This window comes from Mustelus asterias, chromosome 26, assembly GCF_964213995.1.
Source record: "Mustelus asterias chromosome 26, sMusAst1.hap1.1, whole genome shotgun sequence".
In the NCBI taxonomy this organism is placed as follows: Eukaryota; Metazoa; Chordata; class Chondrichthyes; order Carcharhiniformes; family Triakidae; genus Mustelus; species Mustelus asterias.
The window spans coordinates 19,438,706-19,455,832 of NC_135826.1; the positions used below are offsets into that span (position 1 = coordinate 19,438,706).

General features: G+C 47.0%; 1 protein-coding gene across 1 annotated transcript in view; it reads right to left on the bottom strand.

The window, feature by feature from the left end:
• Positions 1–17,127, bottom strand: part of LOC144479501 (ADAMTS-like protein 5) — a 125,889-nt gene that overhangs the window by 31,994 nt on the left and 76,768 nt on the right. Inside the window, exons 3-5 of the mRNA XM_078198232.1 lie at positions 13,912–14,066; positions 5,196–5,256; positions 2,542–2,650 (exon numbers count right to left, since the gene is read on the bottom strand). Coding sequence (XP_078054358.1) covers positions 2,542–2,650; positions 5,196–5,256; positions 13,912–14,066 — 325 coding nt within the window. The remainder of the gene's footprint in view (positions 1–2,541; positions 2,651–5,195; positions 5,257–13,911; positions 14,067–17,127) is intronic.

Sequence of the window (17,127 nt, forward strand, 5' to 3'; positions counted from 1 at the left end):
ACAATCAGATCAGCCATAATCTAATTGAATGTCGGAGCAGGCTTGAGGGGCCTACTCCTGCACCTAATTTGTATGTTCGTACACATGTTCTCATCGAGATCCTAACTCCCATGTATCCCTCAATCCCTTGGCGAGCAAAAATCTATTGACCTCGAATTTAAAGTTGAGCTAACATCTGCTGTGTCTTTTGTGGGAAGAGAATTCCACACTTATTCCATCCTTTGTGAGAAGAAATGTTCTTTATCTTCTGGATAGCCTGGGTGGGATTTTACGTCTTCGCTCATCCCAAAACCGTAAAATCTTGCCCAAGGTCAATGGACCTTTCCATTGCCCGCCCCTCGCCCACTTTGATTCCTGAGGCGGGCAGGGCAGGAAAATTCCGGATACTGGTCTCCAATTTTCAGGCTAAGTCTCCTTGTTCCAGACAACCTGGAGGAAATGATTCTCTCTATCTACCCTACAAATTGCTTCCAAGATCTTAAAATCTTTAATTAATTACCCCTTAATCATTTCCATTTTAGGGAATTCAAACCCAATTTATGCAATCGCTTCACATAATGGCCGGAATTCTCCCCCAAAAATTTGAATTGTTGAATTCACGTGAAAACTGGAGTAAATCACGTTAGTTTATCCAGTGGGAGTTTCAAAATCAATCTCCCATACTCTGTACACTGAGAGTGCACTAGCATGTTTCAATCTAAAAATCAGTGGGTGGGGCCTTTTCCCGCTTGAGAAGCTGGCAGCATAGCGTTGAGCAGGTCACTGTGCTGATCTGTCAGCACCGAGATTGTTGCATGCGCAGTGGCCCCGCACTGCCGCCTCCCGATTGCTGGCCAGCCCCGCGGCCCCCGCAAAGTTGGCCCTCCACACCCAACCCTCCCCCGACCCCCCCCCCCCCCCCACTGGCAGTCTCCACTCCCCCCCCCAATGCAGACTGGCAGAAGGACCCCCTCCGCCCAACCCCCACTGATTGCACCACCAGTCCCGGCCCCATCAGGCCTCGCCCCATCAGGCCCTGTCCCATCAGGCCTCACCCCCACCGTAAGCCCCACCACCTTGCCAATGCCCCTGGGCATTGGCACTTTGCTTCTTGGGCAGTGCCAGGGGCACAGGCTGGCACTAGCAATTTGCCAATGCCCAGGGGGAACCACCCCCCCCCCCATTACCCAACCCTCCAGGGGGGCCCCGATTGCCCCCGCTTCACTCCAGCGTGGTCGGGCCCCTAGCTCCCCGAAAGTGTGGAGCTGGTGTAATCCCCACTGGAGTGAACCACTCTGGCAAGGGGGGGGGTGATACCAGTGGGTCAGGAGACCAGGAGCCCGGATTCTATTCCAGTGAATCTGCATTGCGCTCCTTCCAGGGATATTCTGCTCTTTCCAAACATATTGGCCAGAATTCTCCGGTTTGGGACGCTTCACCACGCTGCTTGTTCCCCATTAGATGATTGGGTCACATGTCCCTCCCAATGTACACCCCTTAAAGGAGCCAGTCACTACAGATAGAATGTTGTCGTCATATCCCAACTGAGAGGTTATGGAGTCAGACAGCAATACAGCACAGACACAGGCTCTTCAGCCCTACTGGTCCATGCCGACCGTGGTGCTCTCCCAGCTAGTCCCAATTCTCCGCGTTTGGCCCTTATCCCTCTAATCCTTTCCCAACCATGTACTTATCCAAATGCTTTTTAAATGTTGCGATTGTACCTGCCCCAACCGCTTTCTCTGGCAGCTCATTCCATATACGGACCACCCTCTGCGTGAAGAAGTTGCCCCTCAGGTCCCTTTTAAATCTTTCCCCTCTCACCTTGAGCCTATGCCTCCAGTTTTTAATTCCCCTTTCCTGGGAAAAAGATCATGGGCGGGATCGCTCAAGTGAGACCGGAAAATCCCATCCAAGGCCAACAGACATTTCCATTGTCCGCCCTTTGCCCGCTCTGATCCTGTGGCGGGCGGGGCGGTAGAATTCGGCCATGTGTGTGTTTGTCCTATTTATGCCCCTCATGATTTTATACATCTCTTTAAGGTCACCCCTCATTCTCCTACAATCCAAGGAATAAAGTCCTAGCCTGGCCAACCTCTCCCTATAACTCAGGCCCACTAATCCTGGCAACATCCTCGTAAATCTTCTCTGCACTCTTTCCAGTTTATCAATGTCTTTCCTATAACAGGGTGACCAAAACTGTACACAATACTCCAAGTGTGGCCTCACCAACAACTTACACAACTGTAACAAAGTGCCCTAACTCCTATGCTCAATGCCCTGGCTGATGAAGGTCAGTGTGTTAAACGCCTTCTTCGCCACCCTGTCTACCTGCGATGCCACTTTCAATGAATTATGCACTTGTACTCCTAAGTCCCTCTGTTCCTCAACACTCCAAGGCCCTACCATTCACTGTGTAAGTCCTACCCTGGTTCCCAAATTCCTTGTCCTTTTTAACAAGATAAATCGAGTCAGCGTCAATTGAATTAGCTCTTGAGTCCATATCACTTGGGTCCCAATGATTCAACTGTACCGTGATTAGGGAGAACATTCTAGACTTACCCCCATAGAATGGCAGCCACTCGTGATTCATCAAATTGCCCTTGATTGGCTTGTTGTTATAGAGAGAACACTGCATCTTTCGGAAATCAATGGCTCCTGGAGGGCAGTCCTAAGAGAATTGTGTCAAATTACTGCTTCATTTGCTAACAAGAACTTGTTCGCAAACCGCACAACACCATTTGGATTTTATAAAGCATTTCATAAACTGTGGAAAAATGTCCCAATGCTACTCGCAAAGTAGCTTGGCAGGAATCAAAATTGACAAGGAACCAAAGAAGGAGACATTGAGAAGGTTGACCAAAAGCTGGGGTGATGAGGTGGATTATAAGGGGGTTCTTAATGGAAGAAGAAGACAAAGAAGTCAGGGGAGGAGGTGACGAGTGAAGACATTCCAAGTTTTGGGGCCTAGATCACTCAAGGCATAGCCACCAATGATGAGACAAAGGGAGGGATATGCATTAGCAGTCACAGTCAGAGGAATTGAGATCAAAGTAAATTACATCAGATGCTGGGATCTGAAACCAAAAGAGAAAATGCTGGAAAATCTCAGCAGGTCTGGCAGCATCTGTAAGGAGAGAAAAAAGAGCTGACGTTTCAAGTCCAGATGATCCTTTGTTAAAGAGGAACTGAGAATTTGGTGGTGGGGAGGGGAACTTTTATGGTTCAGAGGGCAGTGTACTATGGATGCTGGAAATCTGACATAAAAAATGAAGCAATGTGGTTGACGCTCAACTGCCCTCCAAGGGCAACTAGGGACGGGCAATAAATGCTGGCCCAGCCCATGTCCCATGAATGAATAAAAAAAAGCACAAAATGTGTGATAGGGTGAAAGTCAATACATCCTTCCGGACACAACACAGAGCCAACAATTTCAGACCATAATGTGTCCTCCATTTTGTTTCCTTTACTTGTTTCAATAGAATATAATCATAGATTCCCTACAGTGCAGCAAGAGGCCATTTGGCCCATTGAGCCTGCACAGACAATAACCCCACCCACGTCCTATCCCCGTAACCCCATATATTTACCCTGATAATCCACGTATTTACCCTAGCTAGTTCCCCTGACACTAAAGGTCAATTCAATGTGGCCAATCCACCTAACCCGCAAACCTTTGGACTGTGGGAGGAAAGCAGAGCACCCGGACATTCTCCCCGTGTCTGCGTGGGTTTAAGCAGACACGGGGAGAATGTGCAAACTCCACACAGTCACCCGAGGCTGGAATTGAACCTGGGTCCCTGGTGCTGTGAGTCAGCAGTGCTAACCACTGTGCTGCCTCGTGGTTTCTTTCAGTCGCACTTGTACCCATTGCTTTTGTTTCTCTTACGCCATCGCCATTCCCCTTGGTCCTCCATAATAACCTGTGTCATTTAACCTGTCCTGCCTTTCACCCTATCACAGTCCTTCCTTCTGTCCTCGTCCCACCCACCCCTTTGTCGAAATCTATTACGGGCGGAATCTTCCCAGCCTGTCTGCCACAGGAATCGTCGCGGGCGGGACACAGAATTTGGTGGACCATGTAAAGGCCTCTTGACCTCGGGCAGGAATTTCCGGTCTTGGGGCTGCGAGTGGCCAGAAAATCCTGCCCTGCATCTCTAACTTTTCCAATTCCGATGGAAGAGCACAGACCTGAAATGCCGGGCAGGATTTTCCAATAGTTCCCACCAGTGGATCTTCTGATCCCACCAACGGCAACTCCCTGCCACAAGTTCCTGGCAGATGGTATGAATAATGGGAAACCCTGTTGACAGCAGTGGTGCTGGACGAGGATCCCACCACCAAACACACTGTGGGGGACGGTAGGTAGAAAATCCTGCCCATTAACTCTGTGTTTCTCTCTCTTTAGATGCTGCCATAACCTGCTGAGCCTTTCCAGCATTTTCTGTTTTCATTTTTACATTGATAGTTGTTGGAATAAGTTTCTGAGACATGGAGGGATGAATCTAGACAGAGGTTTAAACCTGAAGATGAGAATTTTAAACTTAAAATGCTAGCAGACTGGGGAACGATATAGGGCAGCAAGGTCACGGTGAATGAATGGGATTTGGTGGGGGAGAGGATAAAGACAGGGTGGCACGGTGCCACAGTGGTTAGCACTGCTGCCTCACAGTGCCAGGGGGGCCCGGGTTCAATTCCGGCCTTGGGTCACTGTCTGAGTTTTCCCCGTGTCTGCGTGGGTTTCCTCTGGGTGTTCTAGTTTCCTCCCACAGTCCAAAGATTGATTGGCCATGCCAAATTGATCCTAGTGTCAGGAAGTTTAGCAGGGTAAATGTATGGGGTTACGGGAATAGAGCCTGGGTGGGATTGTGGTTGGTACAGGCTCGATGGGCTGAATGGCCTCCTTCTGGACTGTAGGGATTTTGTGACAGCAGAGCCTAGGATAAGCTAAAGGTCATGGAGAGCTGAGGCTTGAACGGCATTGGAACAGTGGAGCTGACATATGGGTGATGGTTTCAGCGGCAGGTTGGCTGGGCCTGGGATGGAGGTGGGAGATGTTATAGAGGTGGAAGTAGGCAGTGATTCTGATGGAGGGTAGGTTTAAGATCCTCGCTTGGAGTTATAATGGACGCTGGGTGACTAAATTGGGGAGAAATCCTTTTGAAAGATGTAAAGAGTGTTCAGTGCTGCCAATGTTCCGTCGGTAATGTACTCACCAGCAGGTTACACACACTGTACTGCCGCTGATCCCCTGGACAACCTTCTGTATTAGAGAACCTGACAAGTAAATACACACAAACTGAGGATCTATTTCATTGCTTGAAACAGCACAGTGACATCTCTCTACCAAAATCAAACTTCCAGTAAAACATTTATCTCCTTGGAGAAATCTGGATTGGAACCAACGCGTTAATAATATCTCATTTGTGGGTTGACTTGCAGAAACAGGAAAATCCAATGCACCGTGAACCATGATAATCTTCCAAGTGTTTCACACCAAGAAAAGCAACAGAAACATGACTAGAAAATGGAGGCTGTGGACACTGGCACCAAATTCACATTCTGGATCCAATGATTGTTAATGATAGATTTGTTGCAGCAAACCATTGGCTTATCACAATGACATTCTCTCATCAGACTCAAACTGGGGCAGGGATGTAGAATGAGATTGCAACAACAAGGATCATTTGCATTTATATGGCATATTTAACAATGTCCCAAGGCACTTCACAGGAGCATCATCAAATCATACACTAAAGCTACTTAAGGAAATGGGTTCCACCAGGACCATAAAGTTCCTGATCTCACTACAGCCGTAATCCAAGCATGGACAAAAGAGCTGAACTCAAGAGTGACTGCCCTTGATGCCAAGGAAGCATTTGTAACTGTGTGGCCTCAAGGAGCCGTAGCAAAACCGAAGTCCAAAGATGTGTGGGTTAGGTGTATTGGCCATGCTAAATTGCCCTTCGTGTCCCAGGATGCATAGGTTAGAGGGTTTAGCGGGGTAAATATGGGGTTACGGGGATAAGGCCTTAGGTGGGATTGTTGTTGGTGCAGACTTGATGGGCTGAATATGATGGGCTAAATGGCCTTTTTCTGTGCTGTATACTTCTCTGACTCTGTGGGGGTGATCTTACCAAAAAGATTCTAAGTGCCAAATGAGCGTGAAGATGGGAGAATTTCAGATCCATTTTTTGGACGAGTTAGAAAATGCAATCTTATGCCACTTTGTGCAAAAAATGATGAACAATCTGCTTCCCACCAATAGGGGGAGGGGGCGGGACCTTAGCTCGCCCGAAAGCCGGCTGCTCAGAGTAGAGGGGGGCCATACGTGATCCTCACTGGTGAAGACGCTAAGGCAAGTGAGCTCAGCCGATAGCGTCCCGGGCTCACTAACAATATTTAAATGCTATGTAAAATAGATCAAAATATTATAATCAGCCTCGTGCCCGATCCTGCCACATATCTGGGGCTGGTAAGATCATGAGAGGCGAGAAATGTGTGTACTATCTACAACATGCATTGCAGCAATTCACCAAAGATCCTTAGACAGCACCTTCCAAACTCACAACCACTTCCATCTTGAAAAACAAGGGCAGCAGATACATGGGAACACCACAAGTTCCCCTCCAAGCCACTCACCATCCTGACTTGGAAATATATTGCCATTCCTTCACAGTCGCTGGGTCAAAATCCTGGAATTCCCTCCCTAATGGCATTGTGGGTCAACCCACAGAACATGGACTGCAGCAGTTCAAGAAGGCAGCTCACCACCACCTTCTCAAGGGCAACTAGGGATGGGCAATAAATGCTGGCCAGCCAGCGATGCCCATGTCTCATGAATGAATTTTTAAAAATTGGACACCAACCCTATTTTTTGCCTCTTGCGTGATTTTACCGGCTTGCCCCACTCATCGACCAGCGTGACTAGCTGGTAAGATGGCCTCCCCCATGACTCTAATATCATCAGATTGTAGAATGAATGCTGGCTGGTCCATTTCCCGAATGAGCCACCGTGGAGGGAGCTCACTCACATTGTTGTTTCAAAATCCCAAATTAAAATTCCATATGCAAACTTTGTTCCAAAGCAGATGGACCACATGTCCCAGGATAGAACGGCACCAGGTAGCAAACTCAGGACTTCAGAGAAACATTCCCTCCTGTTCTTGAAACAGAATCTACTGAAAAGCTCTGGTGACATTCCCCCTTTAAGAACTGTTTACTCATTCCACGAACACTCTAATTGAGAATTATCCCTCTGGTGATAACTTTCTCTCCATCACATTCATAAAAAAGTTACAGATAATTATTTTTGCAGATGTTGTTTGAAGGAAATTATGTCCCTCAGTTTGAATTCTTAAAATAGTTTTCCAAAGGGATATTAATCAGCTCATTAATCACTGAAATCACCAGTGTTTCCTCTGGGAAACAACAAAGTAGGCAATTTAGGTTTATTCCTCATCTGAAACTTCCGTGCTGTAAAGCAATTCAAACCCGAATTAACCCAAAGGTCACCAGCCACTGTTCTGACTCAATTCAATTGAAATAGTGGAGGTTCACTAATGTCCTTTAGGGAAGGAAATCTGCCGTCTTTACCTGGTCTGGCCTACATGTGACTCCACGGCCAAAGCAATGTGGTTGACCCTTAACTGCCCTCAAGCAACGTTGTCTCTATTCTCTTCCCACAGATGCTGCCAGACCTGCTGAGATTTTCCAGCATTGTCTGTTTTTGGCTCACGCAACTAGGGATGGGCAATAAATGCTGGCCAGCCAGTGATGCCAATGTCCCATGAATGTATTAAAAAAAGGTTGGAAACCCTGGAGTTGTATCTCTGGCTGATGCATCCAACAGTTTGCTAACATTATTTTCCAGTAAACTTGTCCCTCTCCTGATGACACATTGGGCAAACTGATACTGATCCTAAAGGAGCCATTCTTCATTGGATAATGATCAGGAACAGGAACCCTGGCTGATTTTCCATCCCTCTCAGTTCTACGGCACTGAAGTCAATTATAGCATCTTAACATCCATGCCCTCCACCAGTGGCACACCCTGGCAGCAGTGCGCACCACATATAAGATACACTGCAGCAACTCACCAATATTTCTTAGGCAACAGCTCCCAAACCCGCGAGCTCTACCAGCTGGAAGGACAAGGGAAGCAGATGCATGGGGACGCCACCACCTCCTAGTCCCCCTGACCCATCCTGACTTGGACAGAGATCTGTTCTTTCATTGTCGCTGGGTCCAAACCTAGAACTCCCTTCGTATCAGCACATGGACTGCAGTGGTTTAAGAAGGTGGTTCACTACCCCTTTCCCAAGGGCAACTAAGGATGTGTAACAACTGCTGGCCTTGCTAGTGATGCCCACCTCCTGAGAAATAATGTTTAAAAATTACATTTTGAAACTAGTGCACCTCTATCTTAATAGCTTATCTACCGTGACCACTTGAAACAAAAGAGGAAGGTGATGGCCTAGTGGTATTAGCGCTAGACTATTAATCCAGAAACTCAGCTCACATTCTGGGGACCCGGGTTTGAATCCTGCCACGGCAGATGGTAGAATTTGAATTCAATAAAAAATATCTGGAATTAAGAATCTACTGATGACCATGAAACCATGGTTGGAAAAACCCGCCTGATTCACTAATGTCCTTTAGGGAAGGAAATCTGCCGTCCTTACCTGGTCTGACCTACATGTGACACCAGAGCCATAGCAATGTGGTTGACTCTCAATTACCCTCAAGCAACTAAGGATGGGCAATAAATGCTGTGATGTGGAGTAAATAAAATATGGCAATAAATGGTGGCCAGCCAGTGACACCCATGTCCCACGAGTGAATAAAAAAATTTTTTAAATGCCTCTAAATTGCTGCAAACTTGGATTACTTGGTGTGGTTAACTTTTACATATCTGTGTGCCAAAGTGTAGTAAAATAATCAAAGGTTATTTTCACAGGCCTGTGAAGGGTAACAGGAGGGCATTTGTGCCGGAAACCTCTGACCGCGCCCGCGGGCTGGGATTCTCCAGTCCCGCTGCAGTGAACGGAATTTTGGCTGAGCGCCAAATTCTCCACTCTCGCTGGCAGCGAGGACATGGCGAATGTGATTGGAGAATCCCGGCCATGGTTAGAATTAGAAACTTAAGGGGAGCAAAGAACATTTTCATACAAAGGGTTGTCTGAATATGAAGCTGGTGACATTGAATTAATCATAGGCAGCATTCTCCAGGCCCACTGCACTGTTCAACAACAGCAGGGGGCATTTCGCGATGTTCCGGTCACCAGTCTCCAAGGCCCTTTTTCTTTACCGTAATCAGTTCTGCACTGGAAATTGGCACAGAACTGATTATCATATGGAAATTAATATTTCCATAGGATTTCCATAGGATTAGCAGGCCAGGGACAGTGGCATCTATAGCATCTCCGCTCCCTCCAGAATTAGAGGTGTGCAGATATCTCAGAGAGTTGGAGGGTTAGCTGGATTGGTAGATTGTCCCTTCGTGTCCAAAGGTGTCTAGGTTAGATGGATTGGCCATGGTAAATGTAGGGGAGAGGACCTGGATATTTCTATCAGAGAGTCAATGCAGGCTCGATGGACTGAATGGCCTTCCTCGGCACTGCAGGGATCCTATGAGTCTATGGAGGAGATTTCAAAGGGGAGAAGCCAAGTGTTTGAGAACACAGATGAGAAAGACAGTAAATATTGAATGGTATGAGATAAAGGACACTGACTCGGGATTAGAACAGATATTTCCCATGGGAAAGGAAGCACCAGCAAAGATCAGAATAACTTCCTTATTTACAGTCTGCTCCTGCTAAATCAGAGACAACTTCCTTTAATGTTAAAGGTTGAGGAGTGATCTAACTTAAAACGATGGAACAACTCGATAAGGGAGATAAAAAGATTTTTCTGAAGGTGAAAGGCTCCAGAATAAAGGGGTGCAACCTCAAACCCTAGGGTAGATCATTCAGCACATTGTCACATGAAATACAGCAGAAATGTGGAAACCTACCCCCCCAACCTGAAAAGTTGTGGATGCAGGCGATGCAATAATTTAATGATACATTTGCTTGAAGTCTCACCTTACGAAAAGACGGGCTGCCTCAATCTTTTAATTTTTATGGTACCTTTAACAAAACCAGGACCCTATTTCTGTCTTGCATTGCAAGCAATTCAAAATGCTGATTGGAAAATCTGTTCCTTTTTACTTTTGCGAACATTTTTTTAGGTTCCAGTCACAGGAGTTGAAACGCTTGGAAAATGGCTTTGCCCTGGCAGAAGGAATGTGCCACTCCATTGACCCAGGATGACACAGAGGAGTAGGTATCTGTCAAACAACTTAACAGCCTCCTTCCTTTTGTTCTTGTGTTGCTATATGTTCCCTCGCCGTAAGACGAACAAGCTCTGAAAATTTGGGAGGCAGGAAGTTGGTTGCTGCAGTGTCGGAGGGTTTGCAGGGTCCACACATTCTGACATGCCCCAACTTACCAGTTAATTGGACTAATGTACAGGACATGATGCAGGACATTGAGACTTCAGGCTGTATTTTATGTGCCCCTGCCAGGTGTGTTTTAAGGGGGGAGGCCACATAAATTAAGGTAGGTGCTCCACCCCAACGCCTCCTGCCACTGAGGTCACCCTTACAGCATAGTGGGCGGATGCCTAAATCAGCAACCCCCCCACTCCGCAGTTATATTTAAATAATCAAGGGTCAATTGAACCTGTTAACAGGTCAATTGATCCAGATAATGTGCTCCCCATGCCATATCACAGTTGGCATGGGCAGTCAGAGGGAGTGGGCAGGTCATGTAAAAGAAAGTTTGCAAAAGGGTGTGAAGGAATCTCCTGTCTTCAGGGGGTGTCCTTTGCTCATCAGGGGGTAATCCCCCTAAGTAAGTCTGTCCTCTTTCTTCCAACCCACCTATTTTCAAAATACAATAACCTGCCCTCCCCCAAAGCTGCCCAAACCCTCCCCACCTCATACCCAGGACTTACCTTGCTCTGGGTCCATTTGGCCATCTTGTTAGAACAGGTTCCAGTCCTGACAACACCTATTAAGGCACTTGTGGCACTGCTGGGACTGCAACCCAATTGGCCATCAGCTCCCGAGGCAGGACTTCCTCCCCAGTGAAAGGTGGAAGTTTAGTTTTTTAAATTTTATTTATTAATATCACAAGTAAGCTTACATTAACACTGCAACCAAGTTACTGTGAAAATCCCCTAGTTGCCAGATGGGTTTTTGCAACCATCGATACTTTCGTGGTCACCATTGATAAGACGAGCTTTATATTTCAGATTTATTAACTAAACTCCAGCTGCTATGGCGGGATTTTAAACTCTGCTCCCCAGACATTAACTGAGCTCTCTGATTTACTACTACTTATTTATTATATTTATTTATTAGTCACAAGTAAGTTTACATTAACACTGCAATGAAGTTACTGTGAAAATCCCCTAGTCGTCATACACCGGTGCCTGTTCGGGTACACTGAGGGAGAACTTAGCATGGCCAATTCACCTAACCAGCACGTCTTTCAGACTGTGGGAGGAAACTGGAGCACCTGGAGGAAACCCACGCAGACACGGGGACAATGTGCAGACACTGCACAGACAGTGATCCAAGCCGGGAATTGAATCCCGGTTCCTGGCGCTGTGAGGCAGCAGTGCCAACCACTGTGCCACCGTGCTGTCTATAGTCCCATTAAGAAGTCTCACAACACCAGGTTAAAGTCCAACAAGTTTATTTGGTAGCACAAGCCACAAGCTTTTGGAGCACTGCCCCTTCATCAGGTGAGTGGGAGTTCTGTTCACAAACAGGGCATTTATGGATACAAACTCAATTTCCAAGATAGTGGTTGGAATGCAAGTCTTTACAGGTAATCAAGTCTTAAAGGTACAGAAAATGTGAATTGAGAGAGGGTTAAGCACAGGTTAAAAAAATGTGTATTGTCTCCAGCAAGGACAGTTAGTGAGATTTTGCAAGTCCAGGCAAGTCGTGGGGGTTACAGATAGTGTGACATCAACCCAAGATCCCAGTTGAGGCCGTCCTCATGTGTGCGGAACTTGGCTATCAGTTTTTGCTCAGCGATTCTGCGCTGTCGTGTGTCGTGAAGGCTGCCTTGGAGAACGCTTACCCGAAGATCAAGGCCGAATGCCCGTGATTGCTGAAGTGTTCCCCAACAGGAAGAGAACACTCCTACCTGGTGATTGTTGAGCGGTGTTCATTCATCCATTGTCATAGCGCCTGCATGGTCCCCCCAATGTACCATGCCTCGGGACATTCTTTCCTGCAGTGTATCAGGTAGACAACGTTGGCCGAGTTGCAAGAGTATGTACCGTGTAGCTGGTGGATGGTGTTCTCACGTGAGATGATGGCATCCATGTCGATGATCCGGCACGTCTTGCAGAGGTTGCTGTGGCAGGGTTGTGTGGTGTCATGGTCACTGTTCTCCTGAAGGCTGGATAGTTTGCTGCGGACAATGGTCCGTTTGAGGTTGTGCGGTTGCAAGACGTGCCGGATCATCGACATGGATGCCATCATCTCACGTGAGGACACCATCCACCAGGTACACGGTACATACTCTTGCAACTCGGCCAACATTGTCTACCTGATACGCTGCAGGAAAGGATGTCCCGAGGCACGGTACATTGGGGGGACCATGCAGACGCTATGACAACGGGTGAATGAACACTGCTCGACAATCACCAGGTAGGAGTGTTCTCTTTCTGTTGGGGGACACTTCAGCAGTCACGGGCATTCAGCCTCTGATCTTCGGGTAAGCATTCTCCAAGGCGGCCTTCACGACACACGACAACCCAGAATCGCCTAGCAAAAACTGATAGCCAAGTTCCGCACACATGAGGACGGCCTCGTCCGGGATCTTGGGTTCATGTCACACTCTCTGTAACCCCCACGACTTGCCTGGACTTGCAAAATCTCACTAACTGTCCTGGCTGGAGACAATACACATCTCTTTAACCTGTGCTTTACCCTCTCTCCACTCACATTGTCTGTACCTTTAATACTTGATTACCTGTCAAGATTCGCATTCCAACCATTATCTTGTAAATTGTGTTTGTATCTATATATGCCCTGTTTGTGAACAGAACTTCCACTCACCTGATGAAGGGGCAGTGCTCCGAAAGCTCATGGCTTGTGCTACCAAATAAACCTGTTGGACTTTAACCTGGTGTTGTGAGACTTCTTACTGTGCCCACCCCAGTCCAACGCCGGCATCTCTACATTATAGTCCCATTGGCAGGCAATTTGGACCACCTGTGGTGCGTTACGGCTTCGGGGTAGGCTGGTTTCGAGCAAGTCGGTTCCACTCCAACTCTGCTGCCGGGGCTGGGAAGGGATGAATGCGGTGAACTGTTCACACCCCTGCAATATGCAGCCCTTTGCTGCTATTGGGCAAACTTGTCCACATTCTCACTCAGGTTTCAGATTATTGCAGTGTGGAATCTCCACCACCAGAGGGCACTGCTATGTAACTACTCCAGTAGGTTTCTAATGGTGGGAGCGGGTGAGTATAACACAGCAACCCAAAATCTATTAAAGAATATCATTGGGCTAGTCATGAAGAGCTCCAAGCTAATGATCTGGAGATATGGGATCAAATCGCACCACAATATCATAAATTCAATTCATAAAATCGATATTTGAATGCTAGTCTCAGTAATGATGACCATGAAACTATCATCCAAAACACATCTGGTTCACTCATGTCCTTTAGGGAAGGAAATCTGCCGTCCTTAGCTGGTCTGGTCTACATGTGGCTCCAGAGCCACAGCAATGTGGTTGACTCTCAACTGCCCTCTGACTTGGCTTAGAAAGCCACTCAGTTCAAGGGCAATTAAGGATGGGCACTCATGAAGGAATGAAATTAAGAAATGTGCCCGGTACAGACAAAAGCTCTGGCCACGTACCTCAGACAGCGCCTGCTCCGGAATGAAGCTCCTCCACCACACGTGCTGGAACAAGCACTCCAGCTTCCCCATGGCGACCACTCATTGGACCAAACCTGGCGCCGCTGACGGACTCTGTTCACCCATTGAGGCCTTCTTAGCTTCTGATTCGCAGCCTACTTGAGAAAACAGCCACAAGTAAAATCACTGAGTCAGTCAATACGCCCAAGATGAAGCTTTCAAATCCGTGGCATCCGGAGCAATCGATCCACCACAGTTCATGTGTCCTCTGAAAGTTACACGCTTGTGCTTGTTGAGGTGGCAGTGGGTATTAGCCAAGCCTGTACACATCTGCCTCCTGTGACTGCATTCAGGTCAGGTACAGCAGGAGTAATGAAGGGTAAACCACTGAATCCTACAGCACAGAAGGAGACCATTCAGCCCATCGTGCCTGTGCTGGTTCTTTGAAAAAGCTATTCAATTGGTCCCCCTCTTCTGTTCTTTCACTATAGCTCTGCAAATATTTTCTTTTCAATTACATAGTCAATTGCCTTTTGAAATTTATTATTGAATCTGCCCTTTCAGAAAGTGTATTCCACTTCCTAACAATTGTTTTGGGTGGCACGGTAGCACAGTGGTTAATACTGCTGTCTTACAGTGCCAGAAACCCCGAGTTCGATTCCCGGCTTGGGTCACTGTCTGTGTGGAGTTTGCACATTCTCCCCGTGTCTGCGTGGGTTTCCTCTGGGTGCTCCGGGTTTCCTACCACGGTCCAAAGATGTGCGGGTTAGGTGGATTGATCATGGTAAATTGCCCCTTAGTGTCAGCTAATGTAAATGCATGAGGGCCTGGGTGGGATTGTGGTCGGTGCAGGCTTGATGGGCTGAATGGCCCCCTTCTGCACTGTAGGATTCTATGATTCTATGATTCTAATTCACTGTGTACAAAACAGATCTCTTCATTTTCCCTGTAATTTTGCCAAGTGCCTTTATATCTGTATCTTCTGATTGCTCATGGAAAGATTATCTCATTCACTCTGAGCAAAACTCCTCACAATGTTGAACTACCCTTAACCTGCGCTGCTCTAAGGAAAACAAGGCCAGCTTTTCTTGTCCTTACACATAACTGAAGCCCTTTATCTTTGCTCATTTCAATCAAAACAACCATCTTTTTGCAGTTTCTGAGCCAGTTGGTGATGCAAGCCATATTTTATTACACAACAGCTATCTCCATGGCCAGAGCTATCAGCTTTGCGCTGTTTCCGAGGATAAAGCATTGGGACACCGTGTTCTGGTATTTACCCACACCATCTAATGCAAGTAATAAACATCAGGGGTGCTGGAAGCTAAGGTTATCAGTCAACATACAGTCAGTCCCTCAAACTCACAACATAATTTGTTCCTGAAAACCGTGCCGTAGGTCGAAACGCCGTGAGTCAGATTTCTCACAGGAAATGTGGAGCAATCTTAAAAATGGGGCACTGATTCCATCAGTGGGGCAAGGCAGCAACTTTCCTGGCAAATTGCGATCTTATTTTCCATGTGTTTTAGACATTTGTCCCAATCAGACCTCATTGGGAGAAATGTCTAAAACCCACAGGAACGTTTGCAGAGCTATAGTGAAAGAACAGGAGAGTGGGAACCAATTGAATAGTTCTTTCAAAGAGCCAGCGCAGGCACAATGGGCTGAATGGTCTCCTTCTGTGCTGTAGGGTTCAGTGATTTACCCTTCATTATTGCTGCTGTACCCGACCTGACTGCAGTCACAGAATGCAGATGTGCAAAGGCTTGACTAATGCCCACTGCCGCCTCAACAAGCACAACAGTATAACTTTCAAAGGGCACATGAACTATGGGTTTTAGACATTTAGTGCTCAGTCAGTGGGCCACAGCAATCATTCTGCGTGGCTGGTAAACAGCTTCAGATCGCAAGTGTGAAAGATCCCAACGTCATCAATGGGAGACCAACCAATGGGGGCAAGGCAGGTTTCTGCAGCAGCAAATTGCAGGCACATTTCCCGGTTTGTGAAAAGAGTTTTGGGGTTTCTGACCCTAGCACGGCCCAGGCAAGGCGCTGCTGGAGAGCCACAGTGACTGTTCTCCACAACCATCTTCTGAACCTGGAGTAATGGCCTGGTGAGTGAAGGGTGCAGGGGGCCCAGTGCTTCGGGTGGGAAGTTTCACAATTTCCCTGGAGTTGTTCAAAACATATCAACACTTATAAATCATATTTATAAAAATATAAAAGATGGGCTGGCGTGGCAAAGTCAAAACCGGCGTCGTAAATTTGAAACAGGAGCCGGTCGCTTATCACCGTTCACGCTGGTGGGATTTTCCCATCCCGCTGCAGCGAACGAAGATTTGGCTGGCCGCCAAATTCTCTAACCTCGCTGCAGCAGGAATCTGGCGTGAACGGCCGATAAGATCACGTCCATGGGTGCCAATTATTAAATGGCATGTTCATCGTGAGTCTAATGTTGTAAAGCGGAGGATTTCATGGATATCATGTTTCCCCACCTCAGCTTTGGAAACACCAGTTTTCTTTAAAGTTTATTTATCAGTGTCATTGCAATGAAGTTACTGTGAAAATCCCCTAGTCGCCGCACTCCGGCACCTGTTCAGGTGCACTGAGGGAGAATTTAGCATGGCCAATGCACCTAACCCGCACGTCTTTGGAATGTGGGAGGAAACCGGAGCGCCAGGAGGAAACTCATGCAGACACAGGGAGAACGTGCAAACTCCATACAGGCAGACACCCAAGCCGGGAATTGAACCCCGGGTGTTTTGAGGCAGCAGTCTTAACCACTGTGCCACTATGCCGCCACATGAAGTTCGAACCTCATTCAGATAGTTACCTCAAGTCAGAGATGTCTCATTTGATAAATAAAATTAAAAAGCAAAGGCAGCGATGGATATTTTAAAGGTGGATTTTCTGAAGAATACAACCAATGTGGGATTGATCTCAAGAACGTTCCATTGGTACTGAGTATTCAGGCTAATACCACACAGCATTTTTATGGAAGGTGTTGCAGGGTATACAAATTAAAGCAAAATCATGACGACTTTCGTTTGGTAAAATGGGACCAGAAGCTTTTCAATGCCGGTTCTCCAGAATGAGCAAAACTCCAGAGATAATAACAATTTGCATATTCGCATCTCCAGCAAAATGAAGTATCCAAAGGCACTTCACAGGGACATTAGCGGACAAAATTCAACATTAAGCCACATTACACAGGTG